The sequence below is a fragment of the Alligator sinensis genome, unplaced genomic scaffold (genome assembly GCF_000455745.1).
Source record: "Alligator sinensis unplaced genomic scaffold, ASM45574v1 scaffold1129_1, whole genome shotgun sequence".
In the NCBI taxonomy this organism is placed as follows: Eukaryota; Metazoa; Chordata; order Crocodylia; family Alligatoridae; genus Alligator; species Alligator sinensis.
Genome location: NW_005842580.1, coordinates 990,481 through 1,014,994, shown reverse-complemented (window position 1 = coordinate 1,014,994; position 24,514 = coordinate 990,481). Strand labels below are relative to the sequence as shown.

The window sequence follows — 24,514 nt, the reverse complement described above, 5'->3', positions numbered from 1 at the left end:
TCCCTACAAGTTCAGTGAAAATTAACCAGAAAATTAAAAAACAATTAGCAGTTCACAAGTTTATACTCACTATTCTCAGATATCACAGGCTCTGTAATAGTTCCCGTTCTCACAATTTCTCCCTTTGACATCACCTGCATGACAGAAAAAACCCTTGTGTGAGCAGTGGATGAAAGGAGGAGGAATGTTCACTGTGCAGAGGCTTGAATGTAATTCTACCTTCCCATGAGTGAGAAAGGGACGATGCCACACTACGTTCACTTAGATATGAGGAGTGGAGTAGGGTCTGATAGCCGTGTGGAATGCTGTGCAGTAGTTTGTGATTCTACTTCACCCTGCTGGTGTCCCTGAAAAACTACTAATGCCAAAGGTGGATGGGCGGATCCTTCTCCTTCTCACTGCTTTTTTGTGACTTCATTTTAAGGCTAAGATAATGCTTACAAATGAAGACATGATAATGGTTTTTCAGGGACTCCAATAGGAAAAGAATTAGAGAAAAACAGGACTAGAAGGTGATCATCTAGACCAACCTCCTGCTTAAGGCTAAATTATCCTGGTGTAAACTAGGATCACATTTAGGTGCCTAAGATTACTTAGACACCTACGAGATGGAATAGGATCTGGGCCATAAAGTCCAGACTCTGCCTGGAGTTTACTGAAACTTTATCTGAGACAGAAATGCTCTTTTCTAGTGCACACAAATAAGTAAGCAATTTGACATTAAAGGATCTAGAGACCCTTGCCTGCCTCCAATCTCTTCATCCAGTCCCACGTGTTGTCTGTCTTCATCTGCCTGTTGTCCACATTTGATTTCTGTAGGTCTGACAATACCTCATATATATCCATGTTTCTATACACTTAGTTAGTCATAGGTCAAGGGGCTAAATGTTCTTCTCAGCTCGTTCCATCCATGCTGGGACGCAGTGTGGAGCTATATCAGCATCATTTTCACAGGCTGGTGTTACAACCTGAGTGGAGCAGGCAGGAAGGCACAAAGAGTACCTGTACATCTGCAGGGATGCTGCTCCAATGTGTTGTAATTACAGTGTCAGAGCACACTCGATTAATTGAGCCTGCTGAGGCATGCTAATTAGCGTGCTCCGGCAGCATCCACATCTCGTGTATTCGGTGTCCCTGCACTTCTAAATGGTGATGGGGCGCTTTAACTAAATCTTGTTGAACGAACAAGGCACAAAGAGTACCTGTACATCTGCAGGGATGCTGCTCCAATGTGTTGTAATTACAGTGTCAGAGCACACTCGATTAATTGAGCCTGCTGAGGCATGCTATTTAGCGTGCTCCGGCAGCATCCACATCTCGTGTATTCGGTGTCCCTGCACTTCTAAATGGTGATGGGGCGCTTTAACTAAATCTTGTTGAACTAACATTAATTAAAACCCCCCCACTGCCATTTTGAAGTGAGGGATGCTGAATACATGAGATGTCATGTGTGCTTTAATTAAAGGGGCTCTTGGAGCTGCTCTGACTTAAGTGCATACCCCCCAGACCATGTGTAAAGATGCCCCAAGGCTATAAGAGGGAGGAGCTTGGAAAGCATTGGTCTATTTCAGGGGCGGGCAATTATTTCGGGTGGAGGGCCACTTACCAAGTTTTGGCAAGCTGTCAAGGGCTGCATGGGTACCCCTACCCCTTGACAGGTGCCCCGCCCCCTTGTCACCATCTTGGGATCAGAAGTCCTACCCTCTAACCCCCGACTTTTTCTACCAGAAGTCCCTCCCCTTGCCCCCAGAAATACTCCTTTCAGCAAGGGGTTTTTCCATCTTGGAACCAGAAAAGTACAAAATTATATTCTAAAAAGCAAACAGCTACAACATTCATTAATTTGATTTCAAAAAATATTTTTGTCCTGATTTACATGTGTTTGTGTAGTGTACATAGAGGTGATTGCACAATAGCTTAAAATGGAGTCTTACTTTTGTAAACTGTGGGAGGGGTGGAGAAGATGAGGGATATATGTTTGTAGGGGGCTGTGGGTATGTGGCGGGGGTTGTGGGGGGTGGAAAGGTGTGTGGGGAGTGGGTGTGGGGTGAGGGAGCATGGGGGTGTATGCGGATATGTGGGGAACTGTGTGTGGGGGGAGTGTGGCTGGGTTGTGTGAGGGGGTGTGGGTGTGGGCATCTGCATGTATGGCAGTGCAAGGGAGCTGTGGGTGCATGTGTATGATGGGGGGTCCTTTGGGACTCATTCTATTAATACACACACACACACACACACACACACACATGCTCTCACTCTCCTTCCATCATTACTGTGTCTCTCTCTACCCCCCTCCCTCATTGCATGGACACACACAACCCCCCGCCCCCCCCCCCACACACACACATACACTGTTCGTCCCTCCCTCATTACATAGGGAGACAAACATGCGCACACACACACCCCCTCCTGCTCCTGGCCCTTCAGTGAAGCAGGGAAAGCGGCTGTAGGCAGAGGCTTTTTTTGAGGGCAGGGGGGGCAGGTGGGAGGGAACTGGGGGTGGTGCAGGGCTGGGCTGACCTTTCTTCTGGGTCCTGCCGGCTTCCCCTGGGTCCTACTGTCCCTGGCTCCTGTCATTTTTGACAGGCAGCAGGAGCAGATAAATACTAATTATCTAAACTTTTTAGGTGCCACATGAGCCAGATAGAATGGCCTGGAAGGCTGGATAAGGCCTGCGGGGCATATTTTGCCCACCCCTGGTCTATCTGCATGTCTGGAATGCTAGCAGGGAGTGCAGCACCTCTGTAAAAAAGTTCTCTCAATACAGAGACTCTTTACTTTTATGAAAATGGGTTTTTTCCATGCTGTCACCCTGACACTGCAGCTGTGCAGAGAATAGTGCACCCAGGAAAGAGAGGAGACTCTGTAAACCTCTGGAAATATCAACCTGACCCTGTGCAGGACAGCTGCTGAGCTCTGGTGAAGTGGAGGAGCACGGCCTTTTTAAGTAAAACTTGTGGTAAAGAGCTGAGTGGCAAACTAAGCAGAGTGTGAATCACCCAGATGTGAATGATCAGGGACTGTACGCTGCAGCACCAAATGTTCAGAAAATGGGAATATCAGCACACAGCCATCCCCGTAATACCCAAAAGCCATGGGAAGTAAGTGTCACCAGTAAGGACAGCCAAGAGACTGATGGCAGAGGCTAGAAGTCTGGAAGAAGTGTGGTTGGAAGAAGGCTGGTTGGAAGTAGAGAAAAGAAGGCTGAGAGGGCAGGGATTTTATAGCAGGCTTCGAATAGCTGAAGAGTGGTTATAAAGAGGATGATGATAGAATACTCTGTGGCCACAAAGGACAAGACGAGGAGGAGGGGGTCTTAGATTGCAACAAGGGATATTTTGGTTGCATATTAGAGAGGATTTTCTAACTCTGAGAGTGGTTAAGCATGGAATCATCTAGAGAGGAGGTGAGATCTCTATCCTTGGACATTTTAAAAGCAGATTAGACAAGCACTTGCCTGGGATGCTTTAGACAGGGATGATCCTGCCTTGAGGGGGCTGGACCTGATGTCATCTCTGAGGTCCTTTCCACCTCTACTTTCTTGTGATTTTATGAAAAAAAGACAGAAAGGTCCAATGCTGGACCATTGCAGCAAACCCTGCTAGGGCTGAGACAGAAACACAGCACAAGGACCAATGATCTGGGGAACCCAAAATGTTCTTTATGAGAGCTAACATGCTGCAGCCCAAATAATCAATGATAAGCAGGGCACAGAAAGATTTAAAGAATATGTCAAGCAAGGGAAGCAGCCCCTACAACAAAGGAGCCACAGACGTGATGCCACCAGACACAGGCAGCAAGTGCTAGTCCAACCTCCTAGGAGCCATGCACAAAATGGCACATGCAACTGTTTCCGACGTGGAGTGTGAGCTACAGATTCATGACAGCAGTGGGGATGACACTGAAGGCAACTGTGCAAAAGTGGCAGACGTCAAACTCACTCAGACTTATGGGGCCCAGGCCAGTTCCTTTGGGAGCTTCAGATGTTTGATATGGAAGGGTTAGAAGATACAAGGTATCTAAGCCACGCAGAGAACCAAAAGGACATAGCCTAACACAATGAAGGCAGCAACAGGGTGGCAGCAAGATGCTCTCCCCCCACCACAAGTGGGAACAGCAACAGTAAGCAAGAGACCGACTTCAAGATCAACACATGTGAAAGACTATAAGATCTAAAAGTCTGCAATAAACATTCAGTCAAGACTATGCCTCTTAGGGTGGGCTATGTACTAATAACCAGTGGCTCTACCATGTCAGACAAAAACTGCACTCCAGCCACAGGAGAAGGGTGTAAAGGACTCTGGGTCACAATTCCATAGTCCCCTGCTACAGGTAGTACATTTGAGTTCTGGCTGCTTTTCACGTTAATGGCTTGGGGCTGATTGCCTGGTATGCAGGAGAGCGCTGTACTGTACCGCAGCAATGTCTGTCAGCTGTGTCACACACATGCAGGCTTACCAAATAGTAAAAGGTGATTTCCTCCTCCTCTCCCACAGCCTCTGGTGTCAGGATGTAGTGCACACGCACCTCCAAGTCAGAGTCGCAGGGTAATGTCTCGGGCTGGGGCTCAATTTTAAGGAAACTCTTACTTGGGGAATAAAACCGAGTTGCACTGTGACTGGCAGTACCATATTCAGGAACGACCCAGTTACTATCGTAGCAGTACTCTGTAGATTTATGTCTTGCCTGAAAAAGAAGAATAACATCTTTAGCAATGATCAGAAAGTGGGTAAAGGGTAGCATGCAATTGCATAAGGCAAACCACATTTTTTTTTTAAATGGTCTTGGTAGATTTTGAAGTTTACAATATAGTAATCCTACAGTGACCTTTCTTCTGTGGGGATAAATAGGGGAAAGAAGTGAAGGGCCAGACAGGAAGCATATGCAGGAGACAGGGACACAAAAGATTTACAGAGGGTGAGGGAAAGGAAAGCAAAATTCCCAGACAAAACTCTTCATTTCCTCTTCTGATAAGCAAATAGCTGAATAATCACATGGATTTTTCCCAGGGAGCTCATTCAAAGGTATCTTCAGTTGCCTAGCCACAGACCTGGATATTAATGGAGGCAGCTGTGAAGTTTGTAGTGTCTATGGAAAACCAAACAGTTCCTTGCTCATCTGTTGTGTAGTTGCGATCAATCTTGTCCCCAGGCACATAAAGCTTGATTGTTTCATTGGCCAAAGGAGCATTTGATCCATCCACCATCTTCACCTAGAGGAGAAATAAGCAATTGCTGCTGCTTATACCAGGTAGGGAAACACAATCCCACAATTTTAAGGGGCACTTGCCCTAAGTACTTCTCTTCTGTGGTTCCAGAGGGTGCTTCCTGGGGAGCAGAACAAGGGGCAGGCATGTGTGATCATGTGACGTACCACAGGGGAGATGGCGCAGCCTCACACCGTTTGATTAGGAACATGGGAATTAAAGTACCGAGCCTGGCCAATGGGCCTCCTACTCTGCCTATGAGAGTCTCCACGGCTTCCCAGGAAAGCAACAGGATCCTCTTCAATGACAATGTTGTATCGACACCCTCAGTAACCACAGTTTGGAATGCTCTTCTGCATGGTTGAACATACTGCAAGTCCTGGACTCTCAAGGGCTCCCTACCTTCCCGTAAAAGAAGATTCCTGGTCTGTAGTGAGAGTCCACGTATTCAAAGCTGATTTTGCTCATGACATTTGTGATTGCACAGGAGCCTGTTCCAGTTAGCTCTACCCCTGTAAAACAGCACAGCAAAGAAGGTTTATTAATGAATGCATCTTGGTTCTCACCTACAGCACCTCCAGTACTCCTTTCCTGCCTTCCCACCTAACAGGCCTTTGCCTTTTCCTCTCCTTTCAGACTGGCAGCCCCACTGGCTATAGCAGAGCTGCCCTACAATGCTACTAAGACAGTATGATGCATACCTGTCCCCTCTTCTGTGATCTTGCCTTGCACTTCAATATTCATGTGGTACCCTGTTCGGTGGAGTTGGAATATCTTGGTCTTTATCACATTGGAGACACAGCCACGTGCATCTGCCTGAACAGGGGAGAAAGGAGGAAACAGGATAATTCCTAATCAATACATGGCCTCATGGAACAGGATCTCTCCATGCCCAAGGCACCTGCCTGCTGCTTGGTTTAATCCCATCATCTTACTGGCCTGGTCTTGCTTGACTCCCTCATTTCCCTTGTCTCCAAGAAGACCACGTAACTGCTTAAAGTACCCTGTAGATAACCAAAAAATGGCCACCAAGGTGACTTGGAAACAACAGAAGGCACTTTTACATGTGCTCCAACGCGTTCTTATCAGAATGCATTGGAGCTGATTCAATTAATTGAGTCTGCTGGAGCGTTTTAACCAGTGGGCTGCAGCGTCTCATGTTTTAAAATGGCAGTGGGGGGATTTTAACAAAAGCTCATTGAATAAGCTTTAGTTAAAACACCCCCACTGACATTTTGAAATGCGAGATGCTGAATCACTAATTGCTGCAGGCATTTTAGAGCGGCTCACAAGAGCCACTCTAATTAACACCCCCACCCAACCCTGGAGCATGATTAGGCACTTATAACGTCACCCTGGGTTTCCTGATTTGGAGGCTGCATCCCCTCTTTTAGAAACTGCCCATCAGTGTGGTGTCTGTCCTTGTCTGTCTGCTTTCCTTAGAAGTCTCTTTCTTTCTTTCTCTCATTGAGCATTATTTCTCCCTTTTCCTCCTCTTGCTTTTGTTGTCCTCCACTCATGCCTTTTCCTGCTCGGTTCCCTTTGTCTCTCACACATGGATATTTCCTTCTCCCACTGCACATTCTCTCTCTCTCCCCTAATCCACCTTTGCTCTTTCTTTGTGTTTCCCTTTCTCTTTCTATTTTCTCTGCCTCCTCCTTCTCTCTCATTCTCCTTCCTCTTGACTTCTTTTTCTTCCACGTTTCATACTTCCTCCTTGTTTTCTCCTTTTCTGCTTTTCTCTCTGTTTCCCAGCTGTTCCAATCCCTTCTTCATTCAAAAAAGCCTTTCCAGTTCTCTTTTTGATTGCCAGGGAGAAAATCTCTGAGCCAGAAACCTGACCTCACTAACATCAACAGGAGTGCTGCCATTTATTTTAGTGGGGCCAAGTTTCACCCCCAAGCTATTTCTCATATTCCCAAGCCAGGATTTTATCTTTTCCTAAACAACAAATTATATCTGTGATACAGAGCAGACCCCTGGCCAAGTGGTGCTACAGGGATCTAACAATCTATATGTACAGGACCATCAGCACTCACCGGCTGGGTGAATTCCTCACATACTGCGTTTTCCCTTTCTCCATAGCAGTGTGACCTGGGACTGGAAAACTTCCGGCATACACGGACATTTACTGCTCCAAGAACAGGTTTCCCATAGGTGTACCTGTGCAGATGGGGGTGAAAGGAAACTCACAGTGACTGGAGGAGGAAACAAAGACACAGACAGACAGAAGTAACGTTGTCAGCCAGTTTATACTTATCCCCCAGGTGGCTTCCTAATGTCTATTGTTCAGCATTTCATTCATCTTATTTTTCTTTGATACAGGTGAAGGAGTTTCCACCATTTCCCTTGGAAAACTATTCCTTTATGCATCGGACCTTACCCAATCAAAATCATTTGTCCCTTAAACAGCTTGGTCTCTATTTGACTATTTCCCTCCTATTTGCCTACATCTTTTGGACATGATCTCACCCCACCTGTGGGACTTAGGAGATAGTGAATTAACTTGTGCAGTGACAACCTCGGTGAGGGGCCTCCCTATAACCATACAGAGAGGGGTCGTCACTACCTATCCCTGTGATAGAGTGTTCCTAGAAAATTATGCTCAGTTCTGGGCATCTCTTTACTAGAAAGTCATTCACAAACTGGAGGAAGTTCAAAGAAGTGTAGATGAAGTGATCAGGGCCTACAGGGAGTGATTTATGAGGAAAGGACAACGGTGTTATATTTGCAGAGCCTAGTTCAGGGATATTTAAGTAGGGATGTGATATCCATCTATGACTATCTGAAGGACAGGGAATGATTGATAAGTATATTGCATTGAGGTCTGATGAAGGAGAATGGAAAGGGGAATTTTCAGCTACATATTTCTAGAAGGTTGTGGCATCACATCCTGAAGGAAAGGGACAAGACTCATCTCCTGGCAGATTTATAAAAAAAATCTATGAATGAATATGCAGGGAGAGATGATGCAGCACTGGGGTCCTGGCGTGGAGGGAAGTTTGATGCAAAGGGTCTTTTCCCACTCTAGATTCCATGCTCCTAAGGAGGAAGAAAAGGATGGGCACGCAGGTAGGAACTCTTTTACTCACAGACCACAGACGGACACTTGCAGTTCCTCCTCATTGATAGTGATCACCTTGGGCAGCTTCACCAGCACTTCAAACCTGGGCAACACTGGAGAGAAAAGAAGTAGATCAGAAGCTGAACAACAAGGAGGACTTTGGTCTACAATGCTCTCATTTCCCTACTACGTAAAAAGCCCAGGAACTCCCCCTCCTCTTCTACCCCACACCCTCAGAGCCAGGCTCTCAGCCTTTAATAAACCATCATGGTCCCATGACCTTCACTGCAGCTCTGCCAGCTTACACCTGCTAAGGATCTGGACCACAGATCAGAAAACTGTGGAGAAAGGTACACTCAACTTTGCTCCCCAGCCTGGTTCCTTGCCCTTCACTTCGTAATAAGAATTAGACAAATCATGAACAGCCATACACCCGAGTAGCTTACTCAGATATGGTGTAGAACTACCCTGGGAAAATTCAAAGGTAAAACTACACCAGGGTAAGCTATACTGATGTCAGTATCATCTGTTTCCAGCTTATTCAAGGGTTGCCATTTGTGGCAAACAGGCTGTTTCTTGCTGCCCTGATGCCCAGTGAAGACGTGCTCTAATAACACTTACTTCATGCACCTCCCCATAGATGGCTGCATGTAGGATCCCAAGAAATAAGATAAGTTACTTTGGGTAAACACATTGTCTTTCCACATCCTCAGCAAAGAATGCACACAATTAAAAGGATCAGATTCACTGGCTTGTTCTGGCTGTTTTGCGCTGTTCAAGTGATGCAAAGCAGCAATTGTCCTGGCTACTTTGCATCACTGTGAACTGACAGAAGCAAGGCATGAGCTAACATGGCCTGAATATTAAGCCTTACCTTCCAGGTATCCATGCATCAAAAAAGTGCGATAAAAATTATTCCAAGAAATGTAAAAAACATCTGTTATTCCCTACCTAAGGTCACAGGAAAGTAGGGCTGGAAGGGAATTTACAAGGTCATCTAGTTCCGCCCTCTGCTCAAGGCAGGATCATCCCTGACTAAACATCCCAGCCAAATGTCTGTCCAACCTGCTCTTAAAAATTTTCATGGATTGAGAGTTCTCAGGTTCTCTAGGTATCCTGTTCCAGTTGTTGACCAGCCTCATAGTCAGAACATTCCTCTTATGTACAACCTAAATTTCCTCAGCTTCAGCTTGAGGTCATTACTCCTACTCCTGCAGCCACAGAGAAAAGCCCATCTCCATCTCTCTATAATCAATCACTCTTCAGATATTTGAAGACTGTTACAAAATCTCTCTTACTCAGTCTTCTCTTCTCCAGACTAAATAACCTGAGTTCTTTTATCCTTTCCTCATATATTTTGCCTCCCAGGCGCCTAATCATTTTTGTTGCTTGGCATTGGACTCTTTCCAATTTGTCCACATCATTCTTGAAATGTGGGGCCTAAAACTGGACACAGTACTCTAGGTGAGGCCTCACCACTGCTAAATACAAGAAAAGAATCGCTTCCCATGATTTGCAAGGGACACTCCTGCTCATAAAATCAACATGCTGTTGGAGTTTTTTTGGCAATAAGAGCACATTGTTGGCTCATATTCAGCTTGAAGGACAAGCTGTAATTTCTCTCTTCTTGAATGATTAGTGGCAATCACAACAACTAAGTTTGCCAAGTGCCTTCATCAATAATTTATCTCCCTTTCTGGCTTCATTTTCACTTCCTCGTGCAATTTCCAAAATATTTTCTCTTGAAGCAGAAGTTTTCCATGCTTGATTTCCAGCCAGAAATATTTTAAAATAAGGTTTAAGGCTGGAAGGAAAAAAACCAAACAAATTGCATTGAAAGAGCACATGAGGGACAATGCATGCCACCGTAACACAGCATTAGCTTGGCTTGCTTTGCACCCAATACAGTGTGTTGCACACAACAAGCATGAAAAGCATTAGACAAAAATAAAGGGCATAGCACTGCACACTGAGACTATAGTCACCACCCAAATCCAGGAAGCCTGAAAGGTGGGCCTTGTGCATTAGTTTCCCAGCACAGCCAGGATTACAACAAACAGTGACCCTGGTGGTTTCAAGAGCTAGACAGGAAAAGCTACATGCCACCAAAGGCAGCTACTGTTTTGACAGTTATCTCTGTTTTCTGCTTACCCGATGCCACACCCAAGGGACCTCTGAATTAAGAGCCCACCCCGGCCAGCATCCTACTCCCCTTCCTCACCGTATTCCTCCACAGAAAAGGAGTGTTCTACGTTTTCCAGCGAGTCCTTCTGCACCACCACTTTGTATTGCCCTTGGATGGGCTCCGAGGTGAGGGGGAAGGAGAGCTGGATGAGGCCCCCAGTCAATTCCACCCCTTGCCACTGGTACACACGGTTCCTCTGGGGATCCTGGAAGAAGGACACAAAGTATCTGAGCCATTCAGTTACCATCAGAGAAACTGCATGGCAGGAGGCTCACAGGGACTGCATAGGGGTGATACATTGTCAGGTACAAATGCAGTAAATGCACTATTAGTTGCCTCAGCTATGGTGAAGGGCTGCATGCCCAGCTCATTCGTTCCCTGTTGTAAATATTCAGACCTCTGGCAGGAGTTGCAGAGAGGGGCACTCATCCACTAAATCCTGTGCAACTGAACATGCAGATAGCACCACTTGAACACGTTCAACTGTCTGTGCCTCCTCACCCGCTCCTCGACACAGACCCAGCCCATGCAGAGAGGAGAAAGGAAGGTGCAAGGCTAGACAGAGGAAGCCATGATAACATGGCGGAGAGGAAGCCAGAGAGAGGGAGGAAGCTGAAACGAGCCCCTACTTGTCGTGCACAAGCTGCAGGCTAGATTTCTCTGGGTCAGGATTTTCACTGTGAGGACTAGGGATCAATGTTGCTGAAGAAGGAGGTGCACAGCTTGCGACAGGCTGAGGAAATCCTTCCCCAGACAGAGGCAATGGGCTATGGGAATGCTACTTGCACTGGCCTTAGCCAGTGGGGCTCAAAGTACAGCCTGCTGGCAGGATCTGGCAAATGGGGTCGGTCTACAGACCTAGTCCTGCATGCCAGTATCCAGCCTGCAGACCGACTGCGCCCCACTCATCCAGCCTGCATGCCAGGAAGGTTGAACACCACTGGTTCTGGCTGTATCTGTGTGTGGGCTGGGACCAATGCTCTGGAGTGCACTGGGAGGGAGTGCTGGGGAGGGGGCAGGGTGTAACTGGACAGATAAGACCATCATTTTGCATCCAGGTCAGAACTTTCTCTCCCGGGCTGTGGAGGAAGGCTGAGTGCAAGCCTGGAGCCCAGAGCTGAAACCCCATCTTTGGAAAAGCGGAGGATTAGTCATTATGAATTACTTGTTAATAAACCAAACCAGACCTGCCGTGGCCAGCTCTTAGCCTGGTTCTGAATTCTACGCTCAGCCCAAATTGAGCAGACAGCAACAATCAGAGTAAACAAGAGATGTACACAGAAGGGCATACCCTTTCCAGGCCCCTCAGCAACTGGGTTAATGTTCACTATCTCCCATTTTCCCTGTTTAATCTGTCATCTGGGTTGCCTTCAAAAGTCTGTTTACTCTAGATAGCCTGGGGTGAGTGACTGCTGATGGACTGGATTCACTTCACTGAAATTTTATCCAGCAGCCAGGTAAAAGGGGATGTGAATGACACCCCAGTGCCAGGTCAGGGAGAAGGGGTGAGAGAGCAGGCTTCCCCTCCTCCCCCCACCCCTTGCACCATGAGGCACAGTAGCACCCTTAGGTAACAAGCCCCACAGCCCTGCCACAATCACTGCCCCACAGCACATGAAAGCCTGCAGTCCAGCTTGCCTTGGACAAGGATGAAGTGACCTTACCACCAAGGGCTGCAAAACTGCAGAAAATGTTCATGATACTTGGGCTTTTCTGTCTTTATGCCTCATTTATCCTTCCCCCCAATTAAGCTTTCCCCCTTTCCTATATATTCTTTTCACCCTCAGAAAGGGTTGGAATAGCTGCTTTTAAGATACAGCTTGATCCATTTTTCAAAGGGATTATACAATAGGGTTTTCTTCAGGAGGCAGGAATCCCCATCTTGCATCCAGTCTCTCCTGGATGCAAAAATACGAGAGCAATTGTTTTGTTGCAAAAAACTCATAAAGACCACAGAAGGGCAGACTGCTCTTGACACTATGGATTCCTATTTGAAATCTCTGGGTTTATCTTACGACTCATGTGTGCACACCTAAGAGTCCTAATGCTGCATGACATCTTCTGGCATCCTTGAAAGGATCTCAAGGCACCCCAATGTGCCGCAGCACCCTGGTTGGGACTCACACTGATCCAGAGCTTGTCTATCTACATAACTGATACTGCTTTATGTATGACAGTATAATTTAAATGGTACAATTTCTTTTCTAGTTTAAATCCAATCATAAAATGATATCATGGTGCCTTATACCAGTAAGGCTTACTTCAGTGCAGGAAGAGGAATTACCTATGCTGATATAAAGCAAACTTTCATAGGCGTGGTGAAGTCTGTGCAAGGGGGCACACTGATGTACCTAGTGCATTATAAAAGCAAACCCCTTAATCCAGTAGTTACAGGGGTAGTTAATTTGTGCAAAACAGCCCTTATTTTGACAAGCTAACCATTTTAAGCCCTCTTTAAATGATTTAAAGCAGTATAACATGTCACACATCCATCGTTTTTCCTGTGCAGCTCAAGTGCTGAAGCTGGGTGGGATATGAGAGCTGGAACCTCTGCCACTATAAATGCCCTCCCTGATTTGCTGCCCACGTTCACATCCAAGGGGCAGCTCTGGCTTTAAAGCTGAGAGTGGTGAGAATAAAAGTAAATTCAGCCACTTACCTGAATGTAGGCTAAAGGAAACTGTAGGGAAAAAAACACAGAAATCCAGAGTGAGAAATAAAGGTTAGTCTTGTATGGAAGTCAGCTACAGTACATTTTTGCTTTCCTTCCCTTAGCATTGTGTCTTTCCCTTGTTCTGAATTATCTCAAGGCAAACACCAGTAATGCTGTCTAATATTTTTAACCCAAACTGGTTAAGTTGACACAGCTGTGATTTTTACCACCGTCCTTTTAGTTTAGAGATTTTGGGGTGCCATTTTCCAAAATGGGGTGGAGGCTGAGGAGGTTAAGAGCCAGCCTACCTGGGGAAGTTACTGCAAACAAGCTTGGGTGTGAAGTTAAGGGCTAGGGGCTGTTTCTCCCTAACTCCAGCTAAGAACACTTCTGTGCAGTTTCACTTATTCCACTTAATCCATCAAATTCAATGGAAATTATGGGCTGCTTACATGCTTTTGAAAATCCTTCTTGAGGCTAGATTTAAAAAGGTCTTTAAATGCTCTAGTCCCCTTTTTGTCACATTTTACTTGCTTTTTTATACCAAGCCTGATTCAGTGTTGCCCTGACTAAACAGTGATGCACTTGCAAAACCTTAGGTATTTCTGTGCCCAGCTGTAGCAGAAGTGAGAACATAGTTTTAGACAGTACATTTCGCTACTGCATTTGCCCATAATGTCCAACATTTTGACTGAGATACACATAAATACTCATGTGGTGAGCTGAAGGCTTTGGGGAAGTCAAGATCTGTATATAGGTAATTGTTTTTTTCAGGGTAGAAGACCTACAGATCCCATTTCAACTTTGCATTTCAAACCAGAGTGAGGTTTGATGCAAGATGCACGACACAATGGCAAGATACAAGACAACCCAGCTGAATGAGTAAAATGCTGCAACTGCAGAGCCAATAATGGACTTGTAACAATGATCCCAAGTGAGAAAAACCTCAAGACAGTCTCTCAGACCTGCTTTTCATCCTGGTGGTATCTAAACAGTTCAGAAAATTACACAGGACAGTAGGCTGAGACCTAGTTCAACAAGGAGCCAATCAGAGCATCAGTGCCTAGGGGTGGGGAGTTCACTTTGAATATTAATTATCAGCAATGCTCAAGATGGAGCTGCAGGGACCTCCATAAGTGGATTTAGACTCCTGAATCGATGAATGGAGAGAGATGAGGAGTAAAACACACGAGGAGTAAAAGGGCAGCACAAGGTTGGGGGCACCAGCCTTGGGTGTTCATTTAGAAGTAGGCAAGAGCGATAGCCACTGCTGCCACTGCCCGCTCAGCCACTGCCACTGCCCCTGCTTTCCAGGGTGCAAAACCTACTGGTTATGCCTCTGGGGCAGCATTTGTTTTAGATCATGGATAGAAAAGGTTCCTCAGAAACTGCAGAGGACTCTGAGGGGGTCATCATCATTCATATATCATTTTGCTTGCGGTTAATGAGGAGTGAGGATCACAGCCCTACCTTCTTGTTCAGGGGCCGGAAGTCGTTGTCCAGGCAGACGATCCGGAACAGAACTGAGGGAGAGAGGAACAGAGGGGTTTTTGCTGTTAACGTTGCAGCCACTCTTTCTGCAACCATCAGCCACTATATCAGACACTTTGCATACTCCTAACCTGATGGCAATGCCTGCTGGGCAGGTGGCAGAGATGATACATGTACCCCATGCTTCCGGCTTTGTCATCAGGTGGGCAGCAACATGAGGATGGTTTGCTGTGGGCTCTGCTAAACCCTGGGCTTCCCAGCACCCTGGGCTTCCCAGCACAGATCGGATGTTGGGGGATGTTGGGGGTCTAGAGAAGGAGAAGATCCCCCTCCTCTGACTGGGACTACCTACCCAGCTCCCCGTACCTTTCTGTCCTGGTTTGTAGATGGGTTTGTCCGTCTGAACAAAGACCAAGCTCTCCGGGTCTGTCACCAGCACAGATTTTCGGCTCTGGTACTTCAGTGTCAGTCCCTTCACCAGCACACTGAGAAATGCCTCTGCCGTGCTATTCAATCTGGGAAGCTGCAGAACGGTGAGAAAACAGCTACATTAGTAACCCACCCTGCTGCATGCAGCCGCTGGACGCTAGAGATTTTTATGGCCTGAGAAAAACAGTCCTCTAGAATCACCCAGTCTGGTTTCACCCTGGATCCTACAAGACTTTTCCTCTCCCTCCCCACGAATGCCTTCTCTATTCCACTGACATCTCTCTAATGGTGGTATAGCTGCCCCCACCTTTCTTGTGAGTCTCTGCCCTGCCACCTCTCCTGTCTCCCAGGATGGTGCCTCCATCTCTTCCCAGTAGCTCGCAGTTTCAAGAAGTTTATCCCAGTGTCTTAAGTTGAGTTTTTCTTTGAGGCTATCACTCCTCACACTACCTTCTTTCATCACTAGGAGTGATTTCTCTTCCCTCTTTTATATTCTTATTGCCAGGGATCAGGTCCTAACAGCTGTGGTACCCAATGATTTATGCTAACAGGAAGTTTCTCCCCATGAATTATTCCAGTGCTGGGTTCATGTTCTCATGCTCTTCAGCAGCCAGCCTTGTGTGCTACAGGGAACAATTATGAACTGGCCCCATAGGGAGGGAAAAGTACAGCTCATGAGCTTCTCTTTCTAGGAACTTCTCTGATTTCTTCAGTGCTCCTGCTGGTTCTTCCATTTCAATTTTACCCTGAGGCTAATAGAGACCCCTAAGAAATGGGGTGTCATACCTTAAGTTTTGGATTGGCTTTGTTCAGCAATCCCACCACAGAGCCATGCCCACCCTGTCTTGTAGCAGGCATTTCCCAGCAGCATTCTGGAGCATTTTGTTCAGAATGGACTGAGGAAAATCAGGCCTCAAGCATTACCCACACAACTTCCTGCAGCAACCTCAGCTTTCCTTGAAAGTCTCCAACCTCAGGCTCCCATAGGGTGTGTATATACAACACATTTACCTTGTAGTAATTTACCCTGGATTTTACTTTGCATTAAATACATCTTGCAGTCAGGAGTGGACATGGGACCAGGTCTCCCAAGCTGGCTTCCCTAAGTAGGTGCTATTCCAGCATTTGGCACCCAGAGCACCTCCACCTCACCTGGAAAGGGAAGAAGCTCTTCTCGGCCAGAATGGCTGACCTACTCAACAGGGCTTTAAACTAAGATCACTGGAGGACGGGTGGTCAATTAACAGCTCTAGTCTAGGTCATGCCAGTCACAATAGTAACAGCTTAGGTAGCTCAAGGGAACCCACTCAGACGAGAGCCCAAGAAAAGGTCACATCCCATCACATAAGGAAGCCTACGGCTTCCCATGGCAGACTCAACTGCCTGTACACAAATGCCAGGAGCTTGGGTAACAAGCAAGAAGAGCTGGCCCTTCTCCTGACCGATAAAGATTATGAGCTCGTAGGGATAATGGAGACATGGTGGGACTCCTCCTACACCTGGTTGGTAGGTATAGAAGACTATAACCTCTACAGGTGAGATCGTGTTGGGAAGAGGAGTGGGGGCGTAGCTCTCTATGTCAAGGAGCAGTACACTTCCCTTCCAACTGAGTTCATTAATCATGGAGGGCGTCTTGAGACACTCTCAGTTAAAATACAGGAGGAGCATGGGGAAGGGGGTATATTCATAGGAGTCAATTACAGACCTCCAAACCGAGAAGAACTGGATATTGAATTCAATAGGGAACTGGCCAAGGCCACACGTTCCTGATGTATGATCACCATGGGAGACTTCAACCTCCCTGACATCTTGTAGGAAGAGCACATGGCCAGGTCTGACTGATCACGTAACTTCCTCGCCTGCACTGACGACCTGTACCTGATGCAAGAGGTCTATGGGCCAACTAGGGGAGAAGCACTGCTGAGTCTGGTTCTGGCCAAAGGGGATGATCTGGTGAGTGATCTGAGGATAGAGGGCAAGCTTGGTGACAGCGACCATGATCTGATTACTTTCTCTGTCCAACTCAGGTTGGGCAAATCCCTCAGTAAAACAAATATCCTCAACTTTGGGTAGGCTGACTTCCACAAACTTAAGAAACTGGTCAGTCAGGCACTAAGGGACCATGGCCCCCTAGGAAGGGGAGTCCATAAGGAATGGCTGTTCCTAAAGAACTCAACGCTCAAGGGAAGTCCGTCCCGTACTGCATGAAATGCAGTCAGAGGTCAGGGAAGCCCCTTTGGCTCAACAGGGAACTTCTGAGTCTCCTGAAACAAAAAAGAGAAGCCTACACCAGATGGAAAACTGGAATCATCACCAAGGAGGGCTACTCAGCACTAGCCTGTACCTGTAGGGAGCGGTCCAGAAAAGCCAAGGCAGCAACCAAACTCAGGCTAGACACCAAAATCAAGGATAACAAAAAGTCATTCTTCAGATATGTGGGAAGCCAGAGGAAGAACAAAAGCAACATTGGCCCCCTGCAAGATCAAATGGGGGAGTTGACATCTGACGCCCAAGAAAAGGCTAATCTCCTAAACGATTACTTTGCATCAGTTTGCCACCTGCCCAAGGGGGTCACACTGTCAGCCAGGACGCACAGCATCCAGGCCTCGGGAGATGGGTCCACAGTTGATGTAGATTAGGTGAGAGAACACCTCAAGAGACTTGAATATCCGTAAGTCCACGGTCCTGGATGGATTGCACCCAAGAGTCTTAAAAGAGCTGGCAGACATCATAGCATGCCCTATGGCCAAGATATTTGAAAGCTCATGGTGCTTGGATGATGTACTGGAAGACTGGAAATGAGTCAACGTGGTACCAATCTTCAAGAAAGGGAGGAAAGAAGATCCAGGGAATTACACTCCTATCAATCTGATGTCTATCCCTAGAAAGATCTTGAAGAAAATTATCAAGGGATCCATCAGCAACAGGCTAATGGAAGGCAACCTACTGAAAGACAGCCAACGTGATTTTATTACTAGAAGGTCTTGCCTGACCAACCACATCTACTTCTATGACCACATAATGCATTGCCTGGACAAGGGAAATGAGGTTGATGTCATTTATCTGGATTTCAAGAAGGCCTTTGACTTGGTCTCCCATGATGTCCTCATGGTTAAGCTGGAGAACTGTGGCCTCAACCATCTCACGGTCTGATGGCTGGGAAGCTGGCTCCCGGGTCAGACCCAAAGGGTACTAGTTGATGGGAACAAATCAACATGGCGCAAGATTACCAGTGGAGTCCCCCAGGGCTCAGTGCTCGGGCCTGTACTCTTCAATATCTTCATTAAGGATCTGGATTTGGGTGTTAGATGTGGACTGGCAAAGTTCACAGAAGACACTAAACTATGGAGGAAGGTGGTTACACTGGAGGACAGGCTGGGGATACAGGTCGACCTGAACATGCTTGTAAAGTGGGCGGACCAAAACCTGATGGCATGTAAAATAGAGACATGCGGGGTGCTCCACCTTGGGAGGAAAACCAGCATCATACTTATAGGCTCGGTGGTGCTACGCTTGCTAGCACCATGACCGAAAGAGACTTGGGGGTCTTGATTGACCACAGGATGAACATGAGCCACCAATACGATGCTGTGGCTGGGAAAAAAAAGCAAACTCTGGGATGCATCCCCCAATGGCTCCCACCAATGCATCTGAAACAAAACCAGGGACATCATCCTCCTGCTTTATTCAGCGCAGTAATCCTCCTGCTTAATGAGGCCACACCTGGAGTACTACATCCAGTTTTGGGCCCCCCACTTCAGAAGGGATGTGGGTAAGCTCGAGAGAGTCCAGTGGAGAGCCACCCATATGATCAAAGTCCAAGAGAGCAAGACTTACAAGGAGAGGCTGAGGGACATTTGTTTGACCCCAGTACTTTTTCCTACCCATGGCAGGGGGTTGGATTTGATGATCTGCTCAGGTCCCTTCCAACCCTACCAACTATGAAACTATTAGACATGGGACTCTTCAGCCTGGCGAACAGAAGGCTCAGGGAGGACATGGTGGCTGCCTATAAGTATATAAGGGGGGTGCACAAGGATCTGGGAGAACAGTTGTTCACCAGGGCTCCCCAAGGGATAACTAGGTCTAACTGCCACAAACTTCTAGAAGGCTGATTCAGACTTGATGTAAGGAAAAACTTCTTTACAGTCTAAGTGTCCAAGATCTGGAACAGACTCGCCCTAGAGGTGGTTCAAGCACCTACTCTTGACTCATTCAAAAGGCATTTGGACATTTATATTGCTGGGATCATTTGATCCCTGCAGACTTCTTGCCTGATGATCTCATGAGGTCCCTTCTAGCCCCTAATGTCTATGAAATCTATATGGGTATTTGAGGGGACCTGGTTTGCACTGAGCAAATGGCTGTTCTGGAGTGATACTGACAGTGGAAACAGGCTCCTGACAAACACACCAGGTTCCTTTCTCCAGAGTAAATTTACTTTTGATTTCTTCAAAAGAACTTTACCCTGGAGAACAGCATTTCCTCCAAAGTAAATACTGTGTGTCGTGTACCTGCTCTATTTTTTCTCCAGAGTAAATTGAGGATACTGCAAAATAAACATGTTTTATGTCCACACCTATAGTATTTTATGATGACATTGGTCTATGTAGTGTTTTTTTCTAGCTTGTGAGCATATTGATAATAGAGGCAATGACCCTCACTGGTGCCCGATACTCACTTTGAATGAGATGCATTTGAACAGGTCCTTCTCAGCTACCACGTCTTCAATCAGGCTCTTGTTCCCCCCAGTGTGTTCCAGTGTGGCACTAAGAGTCACGGTCTCATTGAGGTAGCTCAGTTGGATGCAGACTTCATTCGAAACCTCAGTTTGGATAAGGAAAGGCACTAATACCATGTACTGCCTGAGGAGGTGAAAGGCCCAGATCAGTGAGGCAGGGATATGTACTGGACAAATATGTTAATGAAAGGAAATGGACTGGTTTGATAGACTGATCCCATTGGGAACCCTTAGCAGTGGTTCCATCTATGGGGAGTTTTCACGAGGACTTGCACAGGAAGCAGTTTGTGGCCAGGACAGGACATGCTTCCCCAACACAATGTATTTGATTTGGGACTCCTGACACACAACTTGCCCAGCCTTGAGGAATACTGAATTGTTATTTCACAAGCCAGGGCACAGGCCCTGTGCAGCTGATGCTGAGACTTTGCTCTGGCAGCCTTCTTTGGAAGCTAACTGTGAACATTGCCTCAAACAGCAGAAGGTAGGGCAGGGTGGCACCATAAAAAGGCATTAGCCTTCACAGGCAACATCCCACTCTGTCAGCTAATATGAATGGACTTGCAGAAAGGAGGGATTTGAAATGGAACAGGGGTGATATTTTTTATTGGACCACCTGCAGAGTTGGGATAGACTTAGACAAGCTTTTAGGTACCATTGTGCTCTTCCTCAGGTCTCTCTACTCAGGAAGAGGGACCAGTTAGTGACTCTTGTTGCCAGGAACACTTGTTTAAAGCAGCCAGAGCAGGAAGACGGCCCCCGGCCAGAACCTCCAGCCGGAGGCAGCCACGGCCACAGCAGGGACCTCTGGCCCCTCAGAAAATGTCTACATTGCCTGCAACAGAGCTAGGGAGCACTGCTCTGAAAGCACCCCTGCCCAAGGCCCTGCTCCCAGCCCCAGCCTCAGGTGTGCTAATAGCCACAGAAATGTCACACGGCTGCCATTCAAGAAGCTCTAGGCACCAGCCAATAAGCATGTCTAAGCTCGGGAATGGCACTGAACCCGAGGCGACTTTGTCATTGCGGTGGTGCTCCCCAGCAGGGTGGGAGGCAGCATGAATGAGGCCACCGAGCCTTTCTGACTGGGCTGTCTCTGTCCTGAGCAGAGACAATGCTGGCCCCAACCTTCTCCCAACTCCTCTCTCACAGCTGCTTCTCCTCAGCACCCCTGGACACCTGCCCTCTCCTCCCCCCACCCTTCACCTCAGTGTCCTCCTTCCCCTCACTTTTCTTTCTCTTTACCTGATTTCCTCTAATTAATACACATGCCTCCCCCAAATAGGTGCATGACCATGCCCTTTGTTCCCGCACACGGTGCCACATCCCTCTTCCCCAGCCGTCTGCCCTGCGCATCTGGAAATTAAGCTTTGGGGGCAGGGACAGTTTGCTAGGCCATGTCTGTAGGGGGCCCAGGAGATTGGGCTCCCTTCTAGGTGGGTTTTGGGGGCCTCAGGAGATGGGCATATCCCTGGGAGGGGAACAGCTGAAATCTCTGCTGAGGGTTTCCAAAGGAAACTTTGCAACTCTAGCAGGTAATTGGACTCAAGCCACGAGCTGGCTACCCCACAGCGCAGCATCTCCTCAGACCCTGCAGAGGGGAGGGAGCAGCTGTGCCGCACATCCCAAGTGCTCCGGGGGCGTGTTGCACTAGAGCGTTTCCCTGCCGGAGCCTGTGCCAGCAGAGCTGAATCTAGGTCACAGACTCTCTCTGGGCACAAGCACCTTGGAAACTGCCAAGGGAAACACACTGGCTTTAAAGAAAGATGAGAAAGGGGAGAGAAATGATCGGGCACTCAGTCACAGGCAGGGGAACTATGGGGGAGAGATTACAAGGAAGCTGCCCCGATGCCCAGCTTCAGGGAAAGCCAAACACCTGAAGACTTTTAGGTAGGAGTATAGCCCGTGAGGGCCATGTGGACTGGGATAAAGAAGGTGCGGTGGCAGAGCTACGTGAGGTGCCCGGGACTCAAATGGCAGGGGGCTGTGAGCAGAAATGAGGGGCACTGGCAGAGCTGGGTGAGGAGCCCAGGGCTGGACGAGCAGGGGGCTGCAGGGCAGGAGTGAGGGGCACGGGCAGAGCTGTGTGGAGAATGGTGTACCAGTGTCAGGAAGGAGGGAAAGGAAAGGACAGGAAAGGAAAGACAGTAAGAGTCTGCTCTGTGCACATAGCTTACGGTTCGGTGGTGGCCGAGGTGTCTCCAGGGAAGAAGAAGAGGAGGAGGAGGACGATGCTTGGGCTGAAGGAGAGCTTGTCTTTCCCCATGTTGCAGAGCAGGACCTGGTGAGCAAGGCAGGCAGGCAGGCAGTCTGGTCCCCTGCACCTAGCACTGCCCCCTCTCTCTCTGTTGGGTCAGCCCTTTTATATTGCTCTTTGCAAACAGCCCACAGGACAGATGCAATAATGGCTGGGGGCCAGGACTTTCCTGGCAACAGGGAGAGGAATGTGAGGAGAAACTACAGGCAGTATCTTTGGATTACAGCAGAGAGAGGGTCCAGACACTGCCAGAGCATTGACTGGATGTGTTCAGGTGAGACATCTTCAGGCAAGGTTCTTTGACTAGATGTGATATCTTTTATTAGACCAACTGAGTAGTTCGAAAAAAGTTCTTGGCAAGCTTTCGGGTGCAGTCACCCTTCTTCAGACATAGGGAGTCTCTGCTAAAACTCCAAGGAATGAGAAAAGCTAAAAGTGGGGATGTAAATAGGTAGAAATTAGAAAGAAAAGGTAAAGCAGGTAAGGGAGGGGGAAGAAAGAAAGGGCGGGGCAGAGCAGGGAGGAGGCCAAAGGGAGACATTACAGTGATAGAATACATGGTAAAAAAGAGGCTGTCTGTGAAAAAGGAAATAGTTGGAGATCAGGAAAACAGTAATGACAGAAGTTAAAAGTATGACAGGATATCAGTGAAAATATAAATAGGTAGCAATTAGAAAAACAAAAGAAATGGGAAAGGAGGGGGAAGAGAGCAGGGGGGAAAAAGGTCAAAAGGAAATACTAAAGTGGTACTAATACAATGTAAAAAAGAGGCTCTCAATGAAAAGAAACAGTTGGAAGCCAGGAAGACAAGGGGTAAAAAAGTAGGGGAGGGGAGGAGAGGAAAGGTGGGGGGATGAGAAGCATGTCAGAGGTCAGGTCAGGCAGGTACCTGGTGAATCAGATGTCAGGCAGGCTGTAATGTGTCATAAATCTATATTGAGTCTATGATTTTTTGTATCCAGTAGATTTGTGAAGTGGAGTTCGTAGGCTCATCTACAAAAGGTGTTTTGTAAGTTCCCTTTGAAGATTAGAATTGAGAGACCGGAGAGGGAGTGATTGACCTGTGAGAAATGTGTCCCCACAGGTAGTTGGATCTTTTTGTCTTTGATGGATTTTTGGTGTGTGTTCATTCTGGTACACAGTTGTTGTTTGGTTTCTCCTACATATTTTCCATCAGGACATTTGGTGCACTGGATGAAATATATAACATTTCTGGAGGCGCAGCTGTAAGATCCAGGCCCAGTGATGGTTCTGGTGTGGGGTATAGTTCTTGTGGGGGTGGTGGAGATGTGTTGGAAGGTTTTGCATTTCTTGTCCTGGCATGGTTTGGATCATTCAGTGTGGTTTGGGTGATAGGGAGTGTGGTAAAAATATGTTATAATCTAGTCATTATGATTTTGCAATAACGTTTGTGTAGCAGCTGTGTAGTAAAAATGTCTCATCTCCCTACACAAAGGCTTCACAGCTGAGAACTGTTTGGCTTCACTACACAATTGCTTCTGCTTAGGCATATAGGCCAATGATAGATTTACAAGTAGCACTAGACTTCTACAGACATAGCTAGAAACAGATGCAACAAATAACTCCTTACGAGAGATAAGAGAAGAGGGACAGAGAAAGATGCTGATGTGAAAAACTCAGACCTTGACCGAAGAATGACCAAAATGGACTTAAGGACGGCCCCAGGGAGGAGATTTAAGATGTAAATGAGACATGTATATAAACTGTCATAGAACATGTACCTGCTAGACATATGTTATAAGACGTAATACTTGGGCTGCCAATAATTTCGTGACACATTAGAATCTTTTGTTTATGTTAGCTATAAAAAAGAACCCCAGACTCTGTTTGGGGTCGACACGGATTTGAGTAAATTAAGCTCCCTTGTTGAACTTGTTTGCAAACAATAAATCTGAAATTAAACCCAGCCTGTGTGTGTGACTCTCTCCTAGAGGTGGATTGGACAAGCCTCCAGGGGCACGAAACTAGCCGTTTGTGCAACAGGAGCTTGCTTCTGGTGATGAGGTTAGTGAGGTTCGGTGCTTGTTTAAAGGCTAGGATGGGTGTTTCTGGAAAGATCTCTTTAAGAATGGGGTCTTCTAGTATGGGTTGCAATAGTTTGAGGATTTTCTGTGTAGGTTCCCAGGAAAGGGTGATATGTCATAACTAATGGTGTGCAATCTGTGAAGATTGTCTTTTGTGCTGCAGCAAATCTTTATGTGGTATCTTGGTGACTCTTTCAAAAGTGTGATCTCTCTCTCTGGAGGAGTGTCCTTGTTGGCTGAAGGTGACACATCTTTGAACAATCTGTACCTCTGAAATCCTGCTCATTTAACTCCTTCTGGGTGGTAGGAATATCTCTAGTTTTGCACAGAGCAACTCCAGCATTATACAGGGGGTTGGCATATGCCTCTAAAACAATCTCCTTGTGACCAGAGAAATGTCTATTCCAAATCCCATGCACCTGAGGAGTAATATATTCAGATTCCTTTCC

At 47.0% G+C, this 24,514-nt stretch overlaps 1 protein-coding gene across 1 annotated transcript in view; it reads right to left on the bottom strand.

Annotated features, from left to right (window-relative positions):
- Positions 1 to 22,120, bottom strand: part of LOC102375395 (alpha-2-macroglobulin) — a 52,611-nt gene extending 30,491 nt beyond the window's left edge. The window contains exons 1-13 of the mRNA XM_006032632.3: positions 21,941 to 22,120; positions 19,707 to 19,890; positions 14,963 to 15,119; positions 14,576 to 14,628; positions 13,112 to 13,132; positions 10,489 to 10,657; positions 8,296 to 8,380; positions 7,243 to 7,366; positions 5,905 to 6,019; positions 5,606 to 5,715; positions 5,048 to 5,209; positions 4,456 to 4,683; positions 71 to 134 (exon numbers count right to left, since the gene is read on the bottom strand). Coding sequence (XP_006032694.1) covers positions 71 to 134; positions 4,456 to 4,683; positions 5,048 to 5,209; positions 5,606 to 5,715; positions 5,905 to 6,019; positions 7,243 to 7,366; positions 8,296 to 8,380; positions 10,489 to 10,657; positions 13,112 to 13,132; positions 14,576 to 14,628; positions 14,963 to 15,119; positions 19,707 to 19,890; positions 21,941 to 22,029 — 1,561 coding nt within the window. The 5' untranslated portion in view covers positions 22,030 to 22,120. The remainder of the gene's footprint in view (positions 1 to 70; positions 135 to 4,455; positions 4,684 to 5,047; positions 5,210 to 5,605; positions 5,716 to 5,904; positions 6,020 to 7,242; positions 7,367 to 8,295; positions 8,381 to 10,488; positions 10,658 to 13,111; positions 13,133 to 14,575; positions 14,629 to 14,962; positions 15,120 to 19,706; positions 19,891 to 21,940) is intronic.
- Positions 22,121 to 24,514: the final 2,394 nt, after the last annotated feature.